The 24,846-nt window shown below is 36.3% G+C and overlaps 1 protein-coding gene across 6 annotated transcripts in view; it reads left to right on the top strand.

Annotated features, from left to right (window-relative positions):
* The window catches only part of CCDC68 (coiled-coil domain containing 68), a 91,267-nt gene that overhangs the window by 45,922 nt on the left and 20,499 nt on the right, over positions 1 to 24,846 (top strand). For all 6 annotated transcript variants that reach the window (XM_027868996.1, XM_027868992.1, XM_027868995.1 and 3 more), the window contains exons 3-7: positions 2,139 to 2,225; positions 4,634 to 4,777; positions 6,940 to 7,065; positions 9,837 to 9,965; positions 22,683 to 22,765. In XM_027868996.1, coding sequence (XP_027724797.1) covers positions 2,139 to 2,225; positions 4,634 to 4,777; positions 6,940 to 7,065; positions 9,837 to 9,965; positions 22,683 to 22,765 — 569 coding nt within the window. The remainder of the gene's footprint in view (positions 1 to 2,138; positions 2,226 to 4,633; positions 4,778 to 6,939; positions 7,066 to 9,836; positions 9,966 to 22,682; positions 22,766 to 24,846) is intronic.

The following is a 24,846-nucleotide window of genomic DNA, read 5'->3' as shown; positions in this document are numbered from 1 at the left end:
CATTACACTAAATGTAGTAGTATTTGTTTTCTCACAATCACATTATTTATATAATGAGAAAAACCAGGTCTATCAATTAACAAAAGAATTCTTTATTATTTGCAAATAATTTTTAAAAATTTTACTGTAATTTATTATAATTTCTCCTCTTTGTACAAATAGACTTAAAATACAAATAAGTACAAGCAGATGTTATTTTATTTTGAAATAAAATTTTTTGTCCTGTTATCTCTAGTATATCAGATACACTGTGTCAATTGATGCAACTTGGTCCTTTGAGATATTCTTACTTTCCGGTCCTCTGGTGTTAAATGATTTCTGTAGAAAGATTGGAGCGCACAATATAGAGACTCTCATCAGTCAAACAATAAAGGGTTGAATCTGACCGATGGATTGAGTCTGACCAGACTTGGAACTCTGTAGCATTTAGCACTTGATTGTATATTGTTTTGTATTATTTAATTTGTCTGCAACATACTATAGTGGTTAGAGCACTGGGCCCGGAGTCAGGAAGGCTCATCTTCATTCAAATCTGTCCTCAGACACTTACTAGCTATGTAACCCTGGGCAGGTCACTTAATCTTGTTTGCCTCAATTTCCTCATCTGTAAAATGAGCTAGAGAAGGAAATGGCAAACCATTCCTGTATCTTTGCTGAGAAAACCCCAAATGGGGTCACAAAGAGTCGGACACAACTGAAATGACTGAACGTCAACAGCAAAGTATCTCATTATTTAATTTTATCCTTTCAACTAGATTTTGGGCTCTTCATAAGGATTTTGTTTTATACTACTTTTGCATTCTTTATGGTTGTTAGTAGGTACTCAATAAATATTTGTTGATTGAATGAATGATTAAAAGAGAAAGTCCTCTCTATGGTGCTTTAAAAATAATTGTAAACTGTTACACAGTTTGTGACTTGCTTGAGATTGAGTAATGTATCATGTCAGAGTTAATAAATTCTAACAGAATTCATCAGTTTGTTTGTTTCGAATTCTCTGGCTCAGCAAAACACTCGGTCTCCCTCTTAAAGGAATCAATCTTTCTGATATGTTATCCTCTAAACGTTCTTCCTTAGTAACAGTTTTGTAATAGACTTTGATTCTGGTTTAACTAGACATGGTCTTAAATCAAGAACTTCATTTTTGTTTAGATTGCTGAGAAATATCCAAAGAGATTTGCAAAAAAAGGTGCTTATATAGGACTTAGTCATTTTAAATATCACTGCTCATAATTCTTGTTGCCATGCATATATTGGGCACCTTGACTTAGAGGCATAAGAGCAGAAAGAGGAAAGAAATAAGCACTTATGTAGCACCTCCTATTATGTGCCAACCAGCGTACTAAGCACTTTTAACAAATTTTATCTCATTTGATCCTCACAACATAAAACAGGAGTTGTGTAATATAATGGGAAGAGTATGGAATTTGAAGTCAGAAAACCTGGGTTTGGGTCCTAGCTGTGTTACTTCATTGCGTTTGAGAGCTTTGGGCAAGTCACTTAACCCCTTAGTTTTTTCTTCTGTGAAATGAGATCAGCAGTTCTCAAAGTGTGGCTCATAGACACCTATAATCCCCAAGACCCTTTCAGAGCATCTCAAGGTCAAAACTATTTTCATACTTATACTAGGATGTTATTTGCCTACGATAATACTTCTCCTTTTTCTAGTTTCTCAGTGTGAGACCAAATTTTTTTTCACATACTTCAAGCAAAACAACATTACAACTGATTGAAAGCAAAAACATATATGAGAATTCAGCAGTGTTCTATTAAATCAAATGTTAAAAGATTTGCAAAAAAATGTAAAACAGTGCCACTGTTCTTATTAAATTGGGGGAGGTTTGGATAATGGAGTTTTTTTAAAATAAATTTTTTTATTAAAGTGTAATGGGTTTATCATTGTTATTTTAAATGAATTAATAAATTATTTTAAATTTATCAGTTTTACTTTCTAACTTGATAAATATTTGAGGTCCTCAATAATTTTTAAGAGTGTAAAGGGATCCTGAGACCAAAAAATTTTAAAACCATTGGGCTAGATGATCTTTTAATATACTTTGAGCACTAAACCTGATTAGAGAAAGGAGACTGCTAAAAGCCCAATTGAACAACAAAATGAATTTTTTTTCTTTCTGCAGATTCGAACTACACTAGAGAAGATCCGATACCAGATATTTAAAGATGATGTAGGTCATAAGAACACAAATCACAAATTAGATGCAAAGGTATTGGCTTAATAAGCTTCCCCATACTTCTCTGCTTTGAGAAAACAATAAATTGCTAAAGTCACTATGATTTTATTTTGTGATTTCCTTAGGTTAACTATAAAAAGACTCCGTGGAGTTAGAGTGCTAAAGGAGACCCTATGTGTTTGGGATGGAGAATATTCTAGAAGTGAAAAAGGTTTTTTTTTTTGTTTGTTTGTTTTCTATAATGTATTATTTCTTTCTTTTCTTTTTTATTTTCTTTTTAATTTGTGGAATAAAGCAAGCCTTTCCATAACATAGTACAATAAAAAGATGATTGTACATGAAACTACAAATCTACTATGCACAACTTGCTATTCCTTTCAAATATACAACAAAATTATTATGTACATTTTTTTCTTTCCTCCCCCTGCCCTAGAGATGGCTATTATTAGACCAAAATAGGTGTGTGTGTGTGTATGTGTGTAGATAGATATAGATATGTAGATATGTGTAAAATTATTCTATACATACCTCTATTTATCAGTTCTTCCTCTGGATACAGATAACATCTTTCTTCATATGTCCTTTAATTTGGTTTTTTATAATAGACAAAATAACTTACTTGCTCAAAGTTGTTCTTAAAACAATATTGCTCTTATTGTGTACAATGTTCTTTTGGTTCTGCTCATGTTGCTTTTGCTCTTCATTATTTCATGCAAATCTTTCCATGTTTTTCTTATATCATTGAACTCATCATTTCTTATAGCACAGTAATATTCCATCACAATCATATACTACAACTTGTTCAGCTTTCCCCAATTGATGGGGCATTCCTGCAATTTCCAGTTCTTTCCCACCACAAAGAGAGCTGCTATAAATAAAACATGTAGGTTCTTTTCCTTTTTTCCTAATCATCTTTGGAAATAGACCAAGTAGAAATATTTCAGGGTGAAAGGGTATAGGTAGTTTAATAACTCTTTGGGCATAATTCCAGATTGCTCTCCAAGATGGTTGTATCATTTTACAATTCCACCAACAAGGAATTAGTGTCTCAATTTTTTTCACATCCTCTCCAGTATTTGTCATTTTCCCCTTCTATTATTTTGGCCAGTCTGGTAGGTATAAAATGATATCTCAAGGTTGTTTTAATCTGCATTTCTCTAATCAGTAATGATTTAGAGCATTTTTATATGATGATAAATTGTTTAGATTTCTTCATTAGAAAATAGTCTGTTCATACCCTTTGACCATTTATCAATTGTGGAATGATGTATATTCTTATGATTTGATAAAGTTCTAATTACTATTTGTGAATTTCCCTCAGTATATACTCTTTTTTTACTTAGCATTTTCCTTTTCAGCCTCTTTTTACCCTATCCCCGTTACCTTATCTTTTCCCCTTAACCCTCTTATTCCTTATTTTACCCACCTCTCTAAAATCCCTCCTTGATCTTTCACCCCTTCTAATCTTATTCTATACACCCTTTTAAAAGTCCCTCCCCCACCCTATCCCTCAGTTTTCTTACCTCTCTAGAAGTTCAGAAGACTTCAAAACCTCTTCAGATGTGCACTTTGTTTTCTCTTCAACCTAGATGAGAGAAAGGTTCCAACATCACCAGCCCTCCACCACCACCTGTTTCCTCTGTATTAGTTCTTCCTTTCACACCCTGTTTTTATGAGATAATTGCTCCTTTTTACTTTTTCCTACCCAATTTTACTTTTTAGAATGACCCCATCATACTAAACTCAGCCACAACTTTTCTTTCAAACTACCTTAGTAATGATAATAATTTTAAGAATATTGATAACATTTTCATATATCATAAGTAAAACAGTTTAACCTTTAGCAGTAGCTTATAATTAGTCTTTAATGATTTCCTTATATTTCTTCTGGATCTTTTATATCAAATTTTCCATTGAGTTATGTTCTTTTTGCTACCTTTGCTAAGATTTCTGAATAGATAGCCGTGAAAATGACTTTTCTACTCAGAATTTATTGAGTGTTTATTCTCAAGTGCATGGTAGGCACTATGGGATGCTTGGGGAGGAGGATATAAAGAAATAAAGGACTGGATTTCTTCTTTGAAACAGATAGAATGGCAGAACTAGAGTGAATACATTACTTAAGAAGTATGGCCACACTTTTGACTTTGCTGAGCCCAGGTAATAAATGAGAGAGAATTTTTCATGTAAGGAAGAATCAGGTCTCTAAATAAACCTAGTATGAATTGCATTTAATAAGTCTATAGAAGATCCAGATACGAGAGATGAGGTCTAGAACTTGGTGTGGCTACGTACTGGATTAGCCTTATTTGTTCTATCTTATATGCCCTAACCTGACTTCTCTTTCTTTTGTGAAACTCAATGGGATGACTCATGTCATCAAAGATTTTGAATTTAAACAAGAGATAAGATCATTATTCTTTCATATTTCTTCATTCCAGCACTCTGGTCATACTGCTGAGGAAGGGCCCGAGTCCCAGGTGGAGGCCTCTCGTTCCAGTTTTGATCTGATGATGGAGAAGATGAGAGGCAAAGACCTACAGCTCCTAGAAATGAACAAAGAAAATGAAGTCTTGAAAATCAAGGTGTAGTGATTATGACTGAGTTCTGAAGTCAATAAAATGTTTAAATTCCTAGAAGTGATGCTTTTGTACTTTTAAAATGCACAGACAGGTCAAGGACATTAACTGTGAGTTTCACCTAATTCTGCAGCAAGCATTACCCAGAGAACATCATAGGATTTCTGATCAGTGGCTTGACTGCATTTCGATTCAGTTACACTTAGAACGTAGTTGGTTTTGTCATTGGTGTGTCACCCTATCCTATCTAGGTCTTGTATTAGGCAGGAGAATGAGGCCTACGTTTATTCACAAAGTATTTTTTTCCACCCATCCATCAGTCTACTTTCTAAGCTTTCTGTTTCCTGTTTTGTTCTGTGCTAGGAGCAATGAAATTTGAGTACTTCTCCCAGTTTTGTCAAAAATTAGTTGAGTATCTCGGGCTAAACCTTTATCCTCCTCTTAATTGAGACATTGATTAAGTGATCTCCACATTCCCCTCCGTATCTAAAATCCCATGGTTAGTAGGTAGGAAAGGATTTTGGAGTGTGTGTGTGTGGGGGGGGGTACTCTTCTCCCCCTCCTTCGTCACATAGAGACATTCAAGTCCCAGAAAATGTGTAAACAATCAAGGTTTTTGGCAGAGCCTCAAGCTTGTGGCTGGGAACTTAGGAAGGGCAAAATCCATTGAGTGAATGTACAAGAGAAAGGTAAAAGTTGCCCTGCTTATATTTAGATTAATTTACTTTTCTTTTATTTCTGGCATTGCCACCAGGTCCACAAAGGAAAATGGATAACATTGCATTTTCAAGGTAGTGTTTCATCCATTCCCAGAGGGTCTTAGAGCATAAATCCCAATTACTTTAACCCAAACACCCATCCCACTGGTACAGTGGAAAAAATTACTGGCTTTGCAGTTGGAAGACCTGGGTTCAAATCCTGTTTCTGATGCTGTTTGTGTGACCTGGGGCAAGTTACTTAATCACTCTGGGCCTCATTTTTCTGCCCTGTAAGATGAAGAAATTGGGTTAGATGATCTCAGAGTTTCATTCCATCTCTAAATCTGTGCTCCTGTGACCCACTCTGAATTGATTTAAGGTAACACTGTTTACGATATTAGTAACCTAATAGGACTTTAAGAGTTTCCACCTCTTTGAAGTAATTAGGGTAGCTAAGTGATACAATAGATAGAGCACTGGAACTGGAGTCAGGAGGACATGAGTTCAAATCCTGTCCTCAGACACTAACTTTGTGATCCTGGGAAAATCACTTAATCTTTATTTGCCTCAGTTTCCTCATCTGTAAAATGGGGATAATAATAGCACCCATCTCCCAGGGTTGTTGTGCAGATCAAATCAGGTAATAATTGTGAAGTGTTTAGCACAGTGTCTGGCACATAGTAAGCATTATTAACTGTTATTATTATTATTATTATTATTTTCATCATAATCCATGATTACAACAACTGACTTGTAAGATGGAGGTTAGGAGTACGGTCTGACTTTGGAAAGAAGCTAACTAGTCAATCTCTTCTTTGAACTTGTGGCCTTGATTTAATCAGTTGAGTTAATCCAGGGTCATCATTGTGCATGGTCATTACCTTGCATCTCTTTCCTTATGCTCTTTACACTGTTCATGAGTATGGGTACATAATAATTTGGTAGGGATGAGAGGAAGAAGCGGAAAGAGGGAAGGAGATGAGGAGGCTTTAGAGGGACCAGGTAGCAATCAAAGTGTCAGAGTCTGCCCGTGACAGTCTTAGTGACAGATTTTTAAATTACACTTGACATTTTAGTTCAGTGTCTTGAATATTTGCTGCATAAAGACCCTCCACCACCTCGTAATGCTGCCATTTTAACCATTGGACAGTAAAATGACAAGGTAAGGCCATGTGGGCTTTGATGAGGAAATGTTTGAAAAGCCATGTGTAAGTACACTGAGATTCTTTGAAGGAAATTAAATTGTAAACTCGAAAGTGTTAAAAGTTACATGTTTACTCGAACAATCTGGCTGCATTGTTGGTTTTACTGAGTAAGAAGTTAATCATTTGAAATTGAATTTTTTCTTTTCAGCATGTGCTATGTTTGTATCTTTTGACTGTCTCTTATATTCCACATGGCATGGCTACTGCCTCTTCAGTTTAGTTGCCTCCCAAATGTTTCTAGTTCAATACTTTTTTTTCTTTTCAGTTGGAAGCCTCAAGAGAAGCAGGCGCTGCAGCACTGAGAAATGTAGCCCAGAGATTATTTGAGAGCTATCAGAAACGGTCTGATGAACTTAGGAAAAAGCATGAAGATGATAAAAAGTTATTACAGGTATAAAATCCCTTCTTTTATCAAAAGCCAGTCCTCTCAATCCGTCTAATTCTTCCTTAGAAAATGAGTGTAGGGGTAGCTAAATGGCACAGTGGATAGAGTACCGGCCCTGGAGTCAGGAGGACCTGAGTTCAAACCAGGTCTCAGACACATGATACTTACTAACTGTGTGACCATGGGCAAGTCACTTAACTCCATTTGCCTCACCAAAAAAAAAAAAAAGTTGAGTGTAAAAGAGTTAATGGCCAAAGGCACCCGTTTCTAGGTGTCTGTAGAAGCAACCTATGGAACAGTAGGAGTGGACAGTACCTTAACAGTGAGGATATTTGTGTGTCCTAATTGCTATCTGTATTCTGATGCCAGCCCTGTGCCCAAATAGGCCTGTGGTCCTATGCACTCTCCTGGGCTACTACAGAGCCCACAGACAGTGTAGTACTTTGGAAAGAGCCTTAACTCTGGGGTCAGGGGACTCAGGTTCAAATCCTACCTCTGACTCTTAGGGGATGGCCTTGGTGTCCCAACTAGGTCTGTGATATGATGATCAGGGCTTACTTAGACACAGTTATCAAGCCAGTAAATTTTGCTTTAAGTATCTCTCCAGTTGCCTGGTGTGGTCATGCTGCCCTGGGTTCCCCTACTGTACTTTCTGAGAGCCTGATGGCTGATGTCTGACAACAGGTGCTTAACCAGGTGAAGCTGTCTTAGAAAAAGGGTTAGCCAATGGAAACTAGGTCATTGGCACACACAAAATGGTGGTAAAACTAGAAATATCAGACAAAGTTACAGGACAGTGGGGGAGATATTTCAGGGTAGGTATGACATAGTACAGCTAGAAGTTAGGAGACCTATGTTCTGGTCTCAGTTTTGCTACAAACTAGTGATTTAAGCAAATCAGTTCACCTTTCGGTGTCTCAGTTACTCATCTATGAATTTAGGAGGTTGGCCTGCACAGTCTCCAAGGTCTCAACAGCTCCAACATTCTTCTTAAAAATTAATTTATTTATTTTCAATATTTGTTTTTTCCCTTTTATTTTTTACATTAATACATATTTATGAAATAAAATATTTCCATAACATAGTAAAATAAAAAGATGATTGTACATTAAACTGCAATTCTACTAAGCATAACTTGCTATTCCTTTCAAATATACAACAAAATTATCATGTATATTTCTTTTTCTCTTCCTTTTTTTTCATCTCCCCTCCTCCACCATTAGGCACAAATAGGGATATGTGTGTGTATGTATGTATATATCTATATGTGTGTATGTGTGTGTGTGTGTGTATGTAATTATTCTATGCATACTTCTATTTATCAGTTCTTTCTCTGGATGCATTTTTTTTATATGTCCTTTATAGTTAATTTGGGTATTGATAATAGTCAAAATAACTTATTCACTCAAAGTCATTCTTAAAACAGTGTTGCTGTTACTGTGTACAATGTTCCCTTGGTTCTGTTCTCTCCAGCTCCTATATTCTAGGATACTATGGGACATTCCTATCTCTAAAGTGCTTTGGCCTTTCAGTATCCCTCAACTTCTTAAGTAAGATTGGGGTGCTGTGTGAGCCTGTGTGAGCTCTTGAAAGTTTAAATGGTGTAGCATAAAATCGGGTTCATTTCTTGATTATGCCTTCTGATTTCTGAGATGTATAACACAGAATAAAACTTTCTTTTGTGAAATCTTAGTTATAATTAACTGAGATTTTAATTTTATATCTAAAAAATAATCTATCCTCTTTTTGTATGAAGCGAGAGGGGAAGGGGAGGGAGTGAGCATTTATTACACTTACTGCATTCCAGGTACTGTGCTAAGCTCTTTACAAATATTATCTCATTCGATCCTCACAACAACCCTGGAAGATAGATACTATTATTATTTGCATTTTATAGTTGAGGAAACTGAGGCAAACAGAGGTTAATTAATTTGCCTAGGGTCATAGTAGTAAGTATCTGAGGCTGGATTTTTTTTTTTTTTTTGTGAGGCAATTGGGGCTAAATGACTTAACCAGGGTCACACAGCTAGTAAGTGTCAAGTGTCTGAATCTGGATTTGAACTCAGGTCTTCCTGACTCCAGGGCTGGTGCTCTACTACCTACCTGCCCCCATGAGGCTGGATTTTAAATTAGGTCTTCCTGACTCTAGAGCCAGCACTCTATCCACTGTTCCTCAAGGCAGGGCATTCACATTACTCATTCTTACTATTCTAGTTTGCCTTAAGATTACTAGAATTTATTTTTAAGAATTATTATTGCATAGTCCAGTTTAAAGAGCTTTAGATTTGGAATCAGATTACCCAGGTTAAAAATCCTACCTGACGATTATCACTTATATCTTTGGGCAGAAAATTTAACCTCTCTGGGCCTTAGTTTCCTCATCTGTAAAATGAAAGGATAAAACAAGGTAGATTCTAAGGTTCCTCCAGGTTCTAAATCTGTGATCTATTGATCCTTCCATCACCATATCTCCTTGTAAGGTATTACATAGTTGCTTATGCAGTTATTCTTATATTCTTTGTATATCAGTTCTGGCACTTGATAAATATTTTTTCTTCCATCCATTCTTGAAAGAAACTGCATTTTCAATGATTTCAAGCTACTTTTAAAGGAAACATTGATTTTTAAAAACTGTTAAATGTTTTTGTAATCCCTTTCCTCTCTCTTTTGTTTAACTAAAAAATTGTACAAGAAAAGCTGATAGTTTGTGCATAGAAACGGACTAGTTGTTTAGAAATGCATATTCTTACCTTGACAACTGTGTTTTCCAACTACAGGTGAGCAACCTTGAAAAAGAACAGAAATTCAAACAACATGTAGAAAGTTTGAAGCAAGTAACTGAAAGACTTGAAGGAAAGCACAGCCAGATCACAGAACTTGAAAACCTTGTACAGAGAATGGAAGAGGTAAGCTCAGCAAAGCTGAAAGCTCATCAAGGTGAACTGCTTTGTTAAGTAAACAAAGCTTTCAGCAGAACACTGAAACAATTAAAAAATAACTCATAATATTGGAAAATGAAAACTTTTACTTGGTTAGTTTAATTTCATCAGCTGAAGGAATCATAATGAAATGAACCCCTTATGTGTTAATAGCCACACCATTTAAATTGTGCTCCAGTTCAGTCATTTTTCATAGAAATGCAACACTATAATGTCTGCAGACCTTTTGAAAGCACAAAAAAAAAAAGATCTGAAATTATGTGTTGTGGTCTCCTTGTTTGTGTTTAGGGAATCAGGATTTTAAAACGGAACCTTTGATATATAAAAGTTACTTTCCCTCCCCACTCTCCTTTGCAGATGTTGGGGACAGGGGCTATTGAATGCTCCATATATTATCAGGTTTTTGGTTTTTTTTTTATTGTTATGTTGGTTAGTTTTACTGAGATGTTTTTCTTTTCCTTTTTCTTCCTCATTATAGGAAGAAGAGGGAGGTAGATGGAATAGGTAATTTAGGTGATGTAAAAACAAAAAAAAATTAATTATTTTCAAAAAAAGAAGAAAAGGAAAAAAGGAGAGTCAAACAAGGGTTAATTTGTGTACTTAACGGTACTATGAACAATTTTTTGAGTAGCACAGAAGAAAGGATATCTGTGAAACCATGACTTCCTACTATATACATCTTGATTTTGAAAAAAGATTATTGTTATCTTTTATTTTTAAATCGCTTGTATTTCCCTATATCCCCATCTCTGAGGGTCATCCCCTGAGGCAAAGAGTTTTTGAAGAAAAGAAGAAAAAGTAAGAACAAAATTTAGCAGAACAAATCAATAGATCAGAAGAAATCTGACATATATTCTAGTACCTTCCGTCTCTTGATTATTTCCAGTTTATTTTGTATATACTTATTTCTGTAGTTATTTGCATATTATCTCCTCCCCCTGGATTATGAGCTCCTGTCTTTTGCTTTTCTTTGTCTCCCCAGCACTTAGCACAGTGTCTGACACTTAGTAGACACTTAATGAATATTTCTTGACTGACCATGGACTGCCACCCCTTTAAATTAGTTGGGTGTGGGTAGGGAGTATCTTCTATCTCTTCTTTTAGAGACAAACTTGTGGCCCTCTAAATCCTCAAGTGTGGCCCTTTGACTGAGTCCAAGTTTTACAGAACAAATCCTTTTATTAAGGGGATTTGTTCTATGAAGTTTGGATTCACTCAAAGGCCACACTTGAGGACCTAAGAGGGCCATATGTGGCCTCTAGGCTGCAGGTTCCCCACCTCTGGTATGGACATTTCAGTCACTTTATTTGCATAATTCCAAATTGCTTTCCAGAATGGTTGTACCAATTCACAGTTCCACCAACAATGCAATACTGTGCCTGACTTTTTATGACCCCTCCACTTTGGCAGAGATGACTAAAGATGGGAACAGTCAATTTGGAGGATGTGAGGAGAAACATAAGAGTCGTTTTGACTTGCATTCTCCTTTTTATTAGTGATTTGGGACATTCATTTACATTTTTAAACAATTCTGATTTAATATCACTCCCCCAGCCCCCAAAGATAACATTTTCCTATCCAAAATAGAACAGAAAGAGGACTGTGTGAAACTCTGAATCTATTACTTATAACTTGTTTTAAAATATATATGTATATAATATATATATTATATATGTATATAATATATATTATATACACATATAATATATATAATAAATGTGTAATTTTTAAAGTATAATATATAAGTATATTTTACAAACATTAAAATATAAGAAAAAAAAGTATATATATATATATATATATATATATAATAAATGTGTTACTTTAAAAGCTGCCTTGATTTTCTGTTTCCTTCTGAACTTTGTTCTGTTTTCTTTTGGGCATTTACAAAGATGCTTTGATGATTTCTGGGAATGATTTCCAGGGTCCAGGGGAGGCAGTGCAGGTTCAATAGGGAGAGCTCAGGGTTTCTTCAACCCTTCTTCTCTCACATTTCCCTTCTTTGCTTTCAACTGGATATCCTATCCCAAAATTAAATGATCAATAAAGATTCAAAAAAAATATTTTTATCCTCAAAAATGTGGGTTGATTTTCTTAACCATGATATGAAGTTTTCATCTATCTATCTGTCCCTTATGTTGTGCTTTCTCTTTTTCAAGCACATTCTGTAACAGAATAAGGAATTGTGCTCATAATGGCTCTGTGCCCAATGTTAGTAGTTAAATGGCACCAAATGTCGTCAATGTCAACAGGGCTTACATTGCTTTTCCAGCAGTTGTGATGAATATATGTTGTTACGTAGCCTCTCCTAGGACCAAGACCATAAATTTGTAAGATGACTGGTTGGGTTGAGATATATTATGTGGCCTCAGAAGCATCAAATTCATTAAAAGGATCAAATCTGTAAGCTTAGCCTCATTGTTGTTGTTAAGTCATTTTTCAGGCATGTACAAGTCTTTGTGACCCCATATGGGGTTGTCTTGGCAAAGATACTGTAATCTGCCATTTCCTTCTCCAGCTCATTTTACCGATGAGGAAACTGAGATAAGCATGGTTAAGTTGCCCAGGGTCACATAGCTAGTAAGTGTCTGAGGCCAGATTTGAACCCAGGAAGATGAGCCTACCTGACTCCAAGCCTGACACTCTATCCACTGTGCCACCTCACTGCCCATGAGATATTGAGTATAGGGGCCATATTAAAGAAGCAGTCCCTATGGATACTGAGGTCCTGTTTATAACTGATGAAATTGTTCTGGTTGCATCAGACCCCAACAATAATAATATCTACAGCCATCTCTATATTCTGAGATGAGCCAGAGTTCTCTTCTTGCTATGTTACTTTGGAATTATAGGGCTTAAAATAGGTTATCTGGATAACCTAGTTTTCTTTGCCAATAGAATTTATACATTGTTTTGTTGAAAGCTATAATATTTAGCTTAATAATTTGTAATATTAGAGTATTTAATGTTAATATTATATAATAATAGTGGTAACTAGCATTCATATTTAAGTATATATTAAGTATTTTATTGTTATTATTATTTAAATTAGGTATATATTTACCTTAAGGTTTGCAGAGCACTTTACTTGATTTTCTCACTTTATTCTCATAACAGGCTAGGAGGTAGGTACTATCATTATCCCCATTTTACAGATGAGAAAACTAGGACAGACAGAAGTTTAAGCAACTTGCTCAGGGTCACACTGCTAGTAAGTATCTGCTATGCCACCTAGCTGCCTCTGCAACTTCAAACTAATATTGTATGAAGAATGTTTAGTATTAATTGATGGAAGATATTTTTGGTGTGGAATTAGGGTTGGCTAATAGAAATGTTTGGTTAACTAATTTACATTTTAAATAGTAAGTTAGAAGCTTTCCTGTATTGGAGATTTCAGTACTTCAAGTAATTTTATTTTTAAAGTATTTTTCAACATTTTTTTCTTTTTAAAATTTGAGTTACAGATTTTCTCCCTTCTACCTACCCCTCCCTTCACTTATTGAGAAAACAAACAACATATCAATTATACATGTGAAATAATGCAAAATATATTTCCATATTAGCCATATTAAAAAAATAAATAAAGTGAGAAAATTGTACTTCAATTTGCACTCAGAGCAGTTCTTTCTGTGGAGGTGTGTAGCATTTTTTTCATCATGAGTCCTTTGGAATTGTGTTGGAATCACTGAATTGATCAGAGTAGCCAAGTCTTTCACAACTGATCATCATTACAACATTGCTGGTACTGTGCACAATGATCTCCCAGTTCTTCTCACTTCACTTTGCATCAGTTCATATAGGTCTTGCCATGTGAAACCACCTTCTTTGTCATTTCTTATAGCCCAATAGTACTTCATAATCATATGCCACAATTAGTTTAGTCATTCCCCACTTGATGGGCATTCCCTCAGTTTCCAATTCTTTGCCACCACAAAAAAGCTGTTTTAAATATTTATGTACATATAGGTACTTTTCCTTTTCTTTTGATCTCTTTGGGGTACAGACCTAGTAGTGATATTGCTGGATCAAATGGTGTGTACAGTTTTATATCTTTTTGGCCATAGTTCCAAATTGTTCTTTGGAATGGTTAGACCAGTTCACTACTCTGCCAACAGTTAATTAATGTACCTATTTTCCCTCATCCCCTCAAGCATTTGTCATTTCTGATAGGTATGAGGTGGTACCTGGGAGTTGTTTTAATTTGCTTTTCACTAATCAATTTTGACTCAGAACATTTTTGTATAACTTATCTAGATAGCTTTGATTTCTTCTTCTGAAAATTGCCTGTTCATATTTTTTGACCATTTATCAATGGGGACTGGCTCTTATTTTTATAAATTTGACTCAGTTCCTCACATATTTGAGAAATGAAACCTTTATCAGAAAAACTTACTTAAAATTTTTTATATTACTTCATTATCTTTTTATTATACATAATATATATTATGTATGTTATGTATACTGTATATTATTATGTATCTTGTTACATATTATATTATATATGATGTTATATATCATATATATTTTATTATTTCACATCCCTGATTCTTCAAGTAACTTTAGCGGCGTCCAAGTTGGTCACTCTCTTTTTTGAGACAGACCGCAGCCTCTCTCTAACTTAGTAGATGTTTCTTGAGAGTTGCTGTGATCAAAGAATTCGTTACTCTACAGCTTTAAGAAAGAGCGCCTCCCTTCAGATCCTGACTCTGACAGTTATACTTGTGTAACCTTGGCCTCCCTGAGCCAGTTTCCTGAGCCAGAAAATGAGGGGATTAAAGTGGATGGTCTCTGAAGCCATCCAGCTCTAGATCCATGTTCCATATAAAAAGCCTTCCAGGTGAACTTAGCAAGGCTGTACTCAGACAGCGAGCTGTTCAGTCAACATTGGGCCCATATTTGAAGCCTTCCATGTTGGTGGGGCTCATCGGAGATTTTGCTTCACAGGCCTGACTTTCTAGACCTTAAGTTCTGTATCTGTCTTCCTCTTCATTTAATTCTCTGTAGGCTCCATGTGCTTTAGGGTAGGGGTGAGTAGGAATCCCAAAGCCCAGTCATACTAGGCACAGACCCCATTCACAATACTATAGCTGGGGGGGGGTAGGCTCCCCCTGGAGGATGATTAATTTTCTATTAATTTGAATGAATTTCTGCTATGGTAAATAGCCATTAGTAGTGTGACGTTTGATAACGAACATATTACTTAAAGGCATCACCATCTGTCCAACTTTAATCAACAATGCAGTGAGAATAAATTCTGCTAATACAGTGATAAGCAAGCAAAAGGTCCAAAAAGGGGATTTAATATGGGCATATGTTTGCTTTGCAATTAGTGCCTTTCTATAATGTTTTCTCATTAGTTTTCTGGTATCAACTATAGACGAGCCAATGTATTTGGCTTTTTTTACATTTTAGACCCAGAAGGAGCCCTAGAGTTCATTTAGTCCAACTCCTTCACTTTAAAGACGAGGAAACTGAGGCACAGAGAAGGGAAATTCTTTTTTTCTCAAATTTGCTGAGTAGCAAAGCCAAGATGAAAACTATGGTCTCCTGACTTTCTGCTGTGCCTCTCAGACACAGTGTAGAAAACTTCAACTAAAAGATTGGAAGGATTCTAATATTTATTGTTTTAACAATTAAATTGTGTAGCCAACTCCACCTCATCCTTTTCTGGACTGGAGCTAGGATTTCTTCAGTGTAGGGAGCTCCTCTGGAAGAACGTAGGCGGATGGCATTTGTGACAACGTTTGACAACATGTTGTCTTAGAGAGTTTCCTGGGGGCTGTTGGTCAGTTGGTTGGTTGTTGTCCTTTCTCAAAGAGGACCAAGATGACATCATTATGTTACAGTCATTATGTTACAGAGTCAAGTTACAGTGTGTCTGACTGTGGCTGATCAGCCAATATGAGCTCAAAATGCTCTACCACAGGTTAGGTGCAGATAGTCCATGTGAACATTTGGGGTAGATTCTCTAAATTTGTTCATCTCTTGATGCATTTCTTTTGTGCTACTTCAATTCTGCTTTGCTTAGAGAGCACAGCACCTTCTCTGTTGAGGGCATGCCGTGCTAGGTGTCCTGTGCCAATGTTTCCCATGTCATGTAATCAATTCCAAAGTTCTTCAGAGAGACCTTCAGAGGGTCCTTGTATAGCTTCTTCTGACCACCATGAGAATGCTTGCCCCCTGTGAGTTCTCTGTAGAATAGTCTTTTTGGCAAGTGTACATTTTGCATTTTAGCAACGTGGCCAGCCCATCAGAGTTGCTTTCTCTGCAATAGAGTTTGAATGCTTGGCAGTTTAGTTCGAGAAAAGATCTCAGTGTCTGATATCTTATCCTGCCAGGTGATCTTCAGAATCTTCCTAAGACAATTTGAATGGAAGCGATTCAGTTTCCTGGCATGGCGCTGGTAGACTGTCCAGGTTTCGCAGGCATACAACAATAAGGTCATCACAGTGGCTCTGTAGACCTCTAGTTGGTAGTCAATCTAATACCTCTTCTCTCCTACGCTTTCCTTTGGAGCCTCCCGAACACTGAACTAGCTCTGGTAATTCATGCATCAACCTCACTGTCAATGTGTACGTCCCTGGAAAGTATACTGTCAAAGTAAGCGAACTCATCCACAGTATTCAAAACTTCTCCATTTGCTGTAACTGTTGGTTCCATGTGTGGATGGTGTGGTGCTGGCTGGTGGAGCACCTTTGTTTTCTTGGTGGTGTTAGGCCAAAATTAGCACAAACAGCAGAGAATCAATCCATACTTTGTTGCATCTCAGCTTCAAAGGTTGCATTGACTCTATAATCATCTGCAAACAAAAAATCATGCACCAGCACTCCCTCCATTTTAGTTCTGGCTTGTAGCCTTTTCAAGTTGAATAATTTACCAACAGTGCAGTAGCTAACCTTGATGCTCTGTTCTTCTTCATTGAAGGAGTTTGACAACATGGCTGAAAGCATCATGCTAAAAAGGATGGGAGCAAGCACATAGCCTTATTTCACCCTGTTGGTGACTGGGAAAGCATGAGAGCATCATCCATTATCCAGAACCCGGACAAACATGCTGTCATGAAATTGATGTATAATATTGATCAACTTCTCTGGGCACCCAAATTTTGACATAATTTTCCATAAGACCTCATGACTGACAGTATCAAAGGCCTTGGTCAGATCTACAAACTTGTATACAGACCTCTGTTCTGCTCCTTTCATTTCTCCTGGAGCAAATACCATATCAACCATTCCTCGGCCCTTTCTGAAGCCACATTGGCTCTCGGGCAGATGACCATCTTCCAGGTGAAGGATCAGCCTATTAAGGAGGACTGTGGCAAGAATCTTGCCAACAATAACTAAGAGAGAGATTCTCCTGTGATTGTCACAGGACAATCTATTTCCTTTACCTTTATAGAGATGGACAATGGAGGCATCCTTGAACCCCTGGGGGATAACCTCCTTTTGCCATATGACTCAGAAAATTTCAGTCAGTTTTTGTATGATCAGTGGACCTCCTACTGTGTAAATCTCAGCTGGCAGAGCATCAGCACCAGGTGCCTGGCCACAGGAGAATGCCTAGTGGCATTCAAAACCCCTTCTTCAGTTGGGAATTTGTCCAGAAGGGGATTGACTTCAACCTGAGGTAAATGGTCAGTGGCTTCAGCGTTGATTAAGGATGGTCTGTTGAGAACATGATGGAAGTGTTCAGCCCATCTCTCCAGGAGCATGTCCTTATCACTAGTCAATGTGGCTCCATCAGCACTGAGTAGTTGAGATGTGTTATATGTCCTGGGGGCACTGAGAGGTTGAGTGACTTGTCCATGGTCACCCAGACAGCAGGTATCAGAGGAATGGGCTTCTCTGACTCCCAGGCTATTTCTATATCTCCTATGCTGCTCTATAGCCCCTTTGATCCATCCCTAAGAAGTATTAGAGGAGAGCCAGAACGTGGATGAAGATAAAGGTGGAGATGGTGGAGCTAGGAAAAGATCTGAGATCTCCCTCATCCTCACCTACCCACCAGGTGGTGCTATGGGCTACCTTTGACTTTCAAGAGGAACTTCGTCTAAATAAAAGAGAGCAGATTGGAGAATACAGTGTGCTCTGGGGCTTTCGGCTTGCCAGAGTGGAAACATTGAAAGGTGAGGAAAGCCCAAAATGTATAGTCAAGGTCACTGCTAGACTTTGGACTCTGATTATCGAGGTCATTCTTAGTAATTGAAGGGAGTTGCCCAAGTAGGGTCCTGAGGTCAACTGGGAAGAATATACATGCCAAAAAAAAATTCATTTCCATGACACTAAAATTTAAATATATACACACATACATATATACACATGTGTATATCTGCATATATACATGTATATGTACCTACAGATTTTAAATCTAAACACATATAACTTAAATTTAAATAATTTATGTATTTAATATATAATTTAAATGTTAGTATATGTAGTATATATACAAATACACATATATATACATAATAAACACATATACACATATATGGGCAGTTGTATAGTGCAGTGGATAGGGTGCTGGGCCTGGAGTCATCAGCTTATCTTCCTTAGTTGAAATCCAGCCTCAGACGCATACTAGCTGTGTGACCTTGGGCAAGTCACTTCACCCAGTTTGCCTCAGTTTCCTCATTTGTAAAATAAGCTGGAGAATGAAGTGGCAAACCACTTCACTTATTTCTGCCAAGAAAACTTCAAATGGGATCACAAAGAGTCAGACAAGACTGAAGCAAATGAACAACAACAAAATACACATATGTATATAGTATGTATATGTATATTATTATATATACTATATATCTGGAACATATATGGATGTAGTCTACATAAGTTGTATGTATTATTATATATACATAATAATATATATTAACATACAACATGCATGTGTTGCACACTTGCATAATATACACATGTATTTATGTATATATACATGTGTATACACACATGTGTGTTTACCTTTGCAGTATACATATATTATAGAAAGGAACTTTTCTTTAGCATGAATATTCTTCCCAGTTGACCTCAGGACCCTATTGGGTATAGATTATGTATATATTATACATGCACATATATTATGCATATATTATATGTATGTTATTGTGTGTTGATATATAATATATTAATATATAATAATGTGTATATAAAATAATATATACCATTATATGTGTGTGCATTTTATATACATGTCGATATGCAATCTATATAATATGTAGGTATATATATATAGTTGATGCATATATATTATACACACATACATGCACTTATATACAAATTAATATACAGTATATATTATATGTATGTGTATATATGTGAGAGTACATATACACATACATATACACATCCCTTCCCATTATGCTTTGAATACAGTATTGAATTTGAGGGGCATATTGTATAAATTTTTAAATGGAATTTGTAGATTCCAGGTGCTTCAGATACTAGATTATGTTCATACACACACACACACACATTTGGATTGGGACTAGTTCTGTGATTCCGTTGGTATAGAAAATTCCCTGGTGAGGAGCCTTGCTCTACTTATGCCAGTGAGCACCTTCTTCATCTTAAGAGAGCTGCCTACAACACTGAGAAGTGACTTATCCAGGGTCTATATAGTCAGGATGTGTAAAAGGCGGGACTTGAACCCAGGTCTTCCTGACCTCCAGACCAGCTCTCTACTCTACCCCACTGCTTTTCCTTCCTGTGTCTGTGTGCATATTTATGTGCGTTTATTAGCCTCTGAAGTCCCTTCAAGCTCTTGATCTACAATGCTCGATAAGTATATTTTATATAGACAGTGGTAGGTCTAACACTATAAAGAAACTTGGAAAAGTTCCATATGGCCACATTGGGAGAACATTAGTGTTTTAAAAGATTGGTTTTGAGGTTAAGGAACTGCTGGGGATCATTAAATGCACTATGAAGTTTCACAGATACACAATTCAGCTCTATTTTTTTCTACCTATTCAATTCTGGGCCCAACTCATTGTTTGTAAAAGATTATAGGTTACATGTGAGTATATAGCTCAGTCATGTAAATATATATTTATGTGCAAATATATATATATACACATATATACATATACATATATACATACACACACACACACACACACACACATATATATATATATGTATATGGATTGTGTATATATGACTAATTGGCGTTTCCCAATAGCTAAGTGGCCAAAGGATATGAACAGACAGATCTCAAAAGAATAATTGAGAATTATTAACAAACATTATGAGAGTAGGTTCCAAATCACTAATAATAAAATACACATCAAAGCAGCCTAAGGTTTCACCTCACACTTGGCAAACTAGCAAGGATGACAAAATATGCTATATAACAACTTAATTTTAAACAACCTGTCTTCACCATTTGTCCAAAAAAGATACCGCTTAAAGTATTATGAGTTGAATTCCTTCTTGTGCTACCCATGACTCTGTTTTTACCAATGCCATCACCTCCCTGTGTCTTGTTTAGTCTCCTTTTACCATTCACCAGACAGTAGTCTGATTTGGTAGTCTGACATTCCAAGTTCTGTAATAAATATGACCATTAAAACCTAACTAGGACGGATCGGGTTTTTGGTTTGTTGAGGTTTTTTTTGTTTGTTTTTAACATCAAGGCTGTAATTTGGTTTCTTTAGATCCTGAAACTGGTTAATATTTAAGCTATAGCACTGTTTTCCCCCTTTTTGATATTCTGTGTATATTTTCTCCTATATGGGGTTCTTAAAAATAATTTTTTATCTTTGAGGAAACTGGCTACTGTGATTCAGTCATTCATTCAGTCAATAAGCATTTATTAAACACTTACTATGTTCTGTGCACTGTGCTAAGCATTTGGAATACAAATACAAGCAAAAAAAAAAAAAAAAACAGTCCCTGCCTTTAAAGAGCTTATATTTTAAATTCAGAATGATTGTACCAGTTCATAGCTCCATCAGAATGCATTAGTAGGCCTGACTTTCCACAAATCCTCTAACACTGACATTCCTTTCTGTCATCTTTGCCGATTTGAGCATGAGGTGAAACCTCAGGTTTCTTTTGATTAGCATTTCTCTTATTATTACTGATCTTTCATTCTTTCATATGGTTGTTAATAGTTTGCACACTGTTCATATCCTTTGCCCCCTTTTCTATTGGAGGATGGCTTTCCATCATATATATTTCAGTTAGTTATATGTGTATGTATATATGTGTATGTACATGTATATCTTCAATATAAAATCTTTATTACAGATATTTGATATACTTTTCCTCATTGACCACTTCCCTAGATATATTGTCCTAGATGTGATAATTTTATTTATATAAAAGCTTTTCATTTTGTGTAATATTTTATCTTCTGTAATTACCTCCACTCTTAGTTTGGTTATGAATTCATCCCCTACCTGTGGCTGTGAAAGGTACATCAGTTGCTTTGTTTATTTTTTTTATGTTGAGATCTTGAATATACTAATATGCATTTTGAATTTATTGTGGAATATGGTTTAAGTTGCCAGTCTAAGCCTAATTTCTGACAGGCTATATTCCAGTTTTCCCAGAAATTTTTATCAGCTTAGGAATTCCTCCAAGGAAATTATGTTTTTAGGTTTATACAATCCTGGGTTCATTTATTTCTGATTCTTGCCTAATCTTTTTCACACATCTGCTTTTCTGTTTTTTAGCCAATAACCCAAATGCTTTTTTATATTTAATGCTTTATGATATAGCTTGAGGTCGAAAAGTGTGCTTCAATTCTTTTTTTTTTGTTGTTCTTCATTATTTCTCCTTATATTCTAGCTCTTTTGTTTCTCCATACATTTTTCTGCATGATCTTAATGCACGAATGAGATTCCCTTTTGGAGGGAAGCTTCTAAGACCATGTTTTGTTCTGCCAAATTGAATGCCTTTTTATAATAAATAAATATTAAAGTAGAAGAATCTCATATAATCTAAAGGTTTTAATCAGTTGTGTGACTATAAAACTGTGGCCAGATGTGGAAAATAATTTATGAAAGCCTGCCTATTCCTTTATCATATTTTCATAAAGAATACCCTCAGTGTGTATAGATCATCCTTGTAAAGATTCTATAAAAAAAATTAAAAGTAGGCAAATAGTTCCGTATTTATTAATGTTTCCTTGATTACCCTTTGAACACAATCTATGGATTCTTTTGGCATCTTCTGTTCCCTGAGATACGTTGTAAAATGATCCTATAATGTTTTCACAATTATGTTATCTCCAACAAGGATTTCCTGGGTATACTTTGTGACTTGCCCAGGGTCACATAGCTAGTAAGTATCAATTGTTTGATCTGAGGCTGGATTTGAAATCAGTTCCTCCTGACTTCAGGGCCGGTGCTCTAACCACTGCACCACCTAGCTGCCCCTGACTACTATTCTTGATTTTGTTGTCTTAGGTCCTATTTCAACTTCCTCCTGTAACATCAAAGGTTGAGGGAGCAGAGTCCAAATGGGGTGGTTCCACTGTCATTGATGATGAAGATCATGAGAGACAAACCTGTTCTGTTTTCCATTTATTTGTTATCCTGCCAATATCTTTGATAAGTGGCCTTAGCATGATATGACTTTAAAGAGCTATATATCTTCAGTACTGTCATTGTTGACACAATCAAGAAATGTGTTCTGTAAGCAGTACAAAAGAATATCTCAAAAATGCATCTTCTTTTTTCCTTAGGAAAAGAAAGTATTGCTGGAAAGAAAAGCGTCTTTGCAAATGAAGTTGGAGCAGCTCAGACTGAACTCTAAAAATGCTAAAAGGTTTGCAAATCATTTCTCTTAAATGACTTGCTTAAAACTCTACCATCTCCCATGGTAAATGGGCAGAAGGCATCATTTGCAAGGGATGAGCATTTAATAAAGAGCAGTGGGTTTGGGATGGGTGATAATGAATTCAGGTTGGGATATATTTAATTCAAGATGACTCTGGTACATCCAGTTTGAAATGTCCAGAAGATAACTGATGATGCAGACTTGAAACTCAGGTGAGAGCCTGGATCTGGATATCTAAACCTGACTTATCTCCTTAGAGATAATAATTAAACTTAAGGGAATTGATGAAGTCACCAAGAAAGAGTATAGAGAGAGGAGAAGAGGGCCAAGGATATAGCATTGGGGATCACCCACATTTGGGGAGCTGATATAGATGATAAGCCAGCAAAAGAGACTGAGAAGGAGCTCTCAGCTTGGTAGGAGACCAGAGAAGAGAAAGTATCCAGGAGGAGATGGGTGATTGACAGCGTCAAATGCAGCAGATAGATACAAAAGGATGGAGATTGAGAAAAAAAACCATCAGATTTGGCGATTAAGAGCTCACTAGTATCTTTTAAAAGAAAAGTTTTAGTTGAGTGATGAGGCTAGAAACTATACTGCAAACACTGAATGAGAGAAAGGTCTCATTTTTGTTTTTTTTTTAAGATGAGGGAAACATGGGCATGTTTGAAGACACATAGGCAGAGATTAGAGAGAGAGGGAATGACTGAGAAGGAAGTCTGGAAAAGGTGGGAGGGATATATGGAGTGAGGTGTTGTCAAGGAAGTCCAATCATTATTGCATCTCCTTCAGTGTCATTTCCATTAAAAACTGATGGTACCAGGGACCATGGTAAGAACTTTTTGGGGGGTCTTCAGTAGCTATGGTGCTTAGCACAGTGCTTGGGACATAGTAGGACTGACATTTGAGGAGGTGTGTGCGTCAGCACCCACAGAGGCAGTTAGTTGCTAGATCGCATCTCCAGAAGAATTGCTCCGCTGGATGATGACTTTGGGAGCCAGGCTGCAATGAGGACTAGTGGTCTGGGAAGGAGTGCTGCTCTTCTTGGGGCTCTTTACATCTCTGTAGGTGGAAGTTGGTTCTCAGTTGGTAATTGATATTAGTGAAGATATTTTTCTTGATGATAATCGTGAGGCCTTAAATGGAAGCAGGGCTCCTGGCTAGGGAGAATGATGGAGGAGAATGCTGCCATTCCAGGGTTTTGGGGTCCAGGCCATTTCCTCTGGGATCTGAAAGGTAGTGGTGGTGGTGGTTTGGCCCAGCTGGCATATGCTATCTTCTGTTTCTTTTTGAGGACACCTTGCTGCTTCAAGTAGACAGGCTTGTCTGTCCCATTGGTGGCAGTTGGTGGTGTGTTGGGCTTCTTTCTCCATGAGGCTTGATCCCTGGGTGATGGCTGCTGGGGCTAGGATGGAAGTGGATTATGCTTAAGTTTAATTTTACCATCAGATTCAGTGTTTCGATGGTATTTGAACAGACCTTATACTGTTAACAGTTTTTTCTAAAATCAATTAAGGTGTTCACAGTATTTATAACTAAATCTTATGTAGCTTTTAGGAGGTTTTATGGGCTGCCTTATGGTGTTCAAATGCTTCATGTTTCCAGTAAGATGTTTGAATAACCAGCTATTTCCACAGAATGTAGGTATCACTGATTGTTGTAACTTATTTTTTAACTGTATATGTGAAGAAAGTTGGAAACATTGCTGTCCAAAATGATAGGGAAAAAAATTCTCAATGCTGAGGTTCCATTATGCTGTTTCTAAACATAGATTTAGTCAGATTCAATATGGCATTTTAAAATTTAGTATGCATATAAATTTCTAACATCTTATAGGAAAACACCAGCTCTAATCAAAGATTCTATGATCCTAGGACCATTTTTAGGGCTGGATGGCACCTATTACATCAGAAGAAATTGACTAACTAGATTTTGCTAGTTGTAAAGGGCTTTTTCAATAACTCAGCAGAAATGAGTTTGTTGCTCTAGGTAACATATGCAAGTTCAGGGAAAGAATCTATATTTCTTTCTTTCTTTCTTTCTTTCTTTCTTTCTTTCTTTCTTTCTTT

Source organism: Vombatus ursinus, unplaced genomic scaffold (genome assembly GCF_900497805.2).
Source record: "Vombatus ursinus unplaced genomic scaffold, bare-nosed wombat genome assembly UNPS02014791.1, whole genome shotgun sequence".
Lineage (NCBI taxonomy): Eukaryota > Metazoa > Chordata > Mammalia > Diprotodontia > Vombatidae > Vombatus > Vombatus ursinus.
This window is presented reverse-complemented; position numbering and strand designations above follow the sequence as displayed.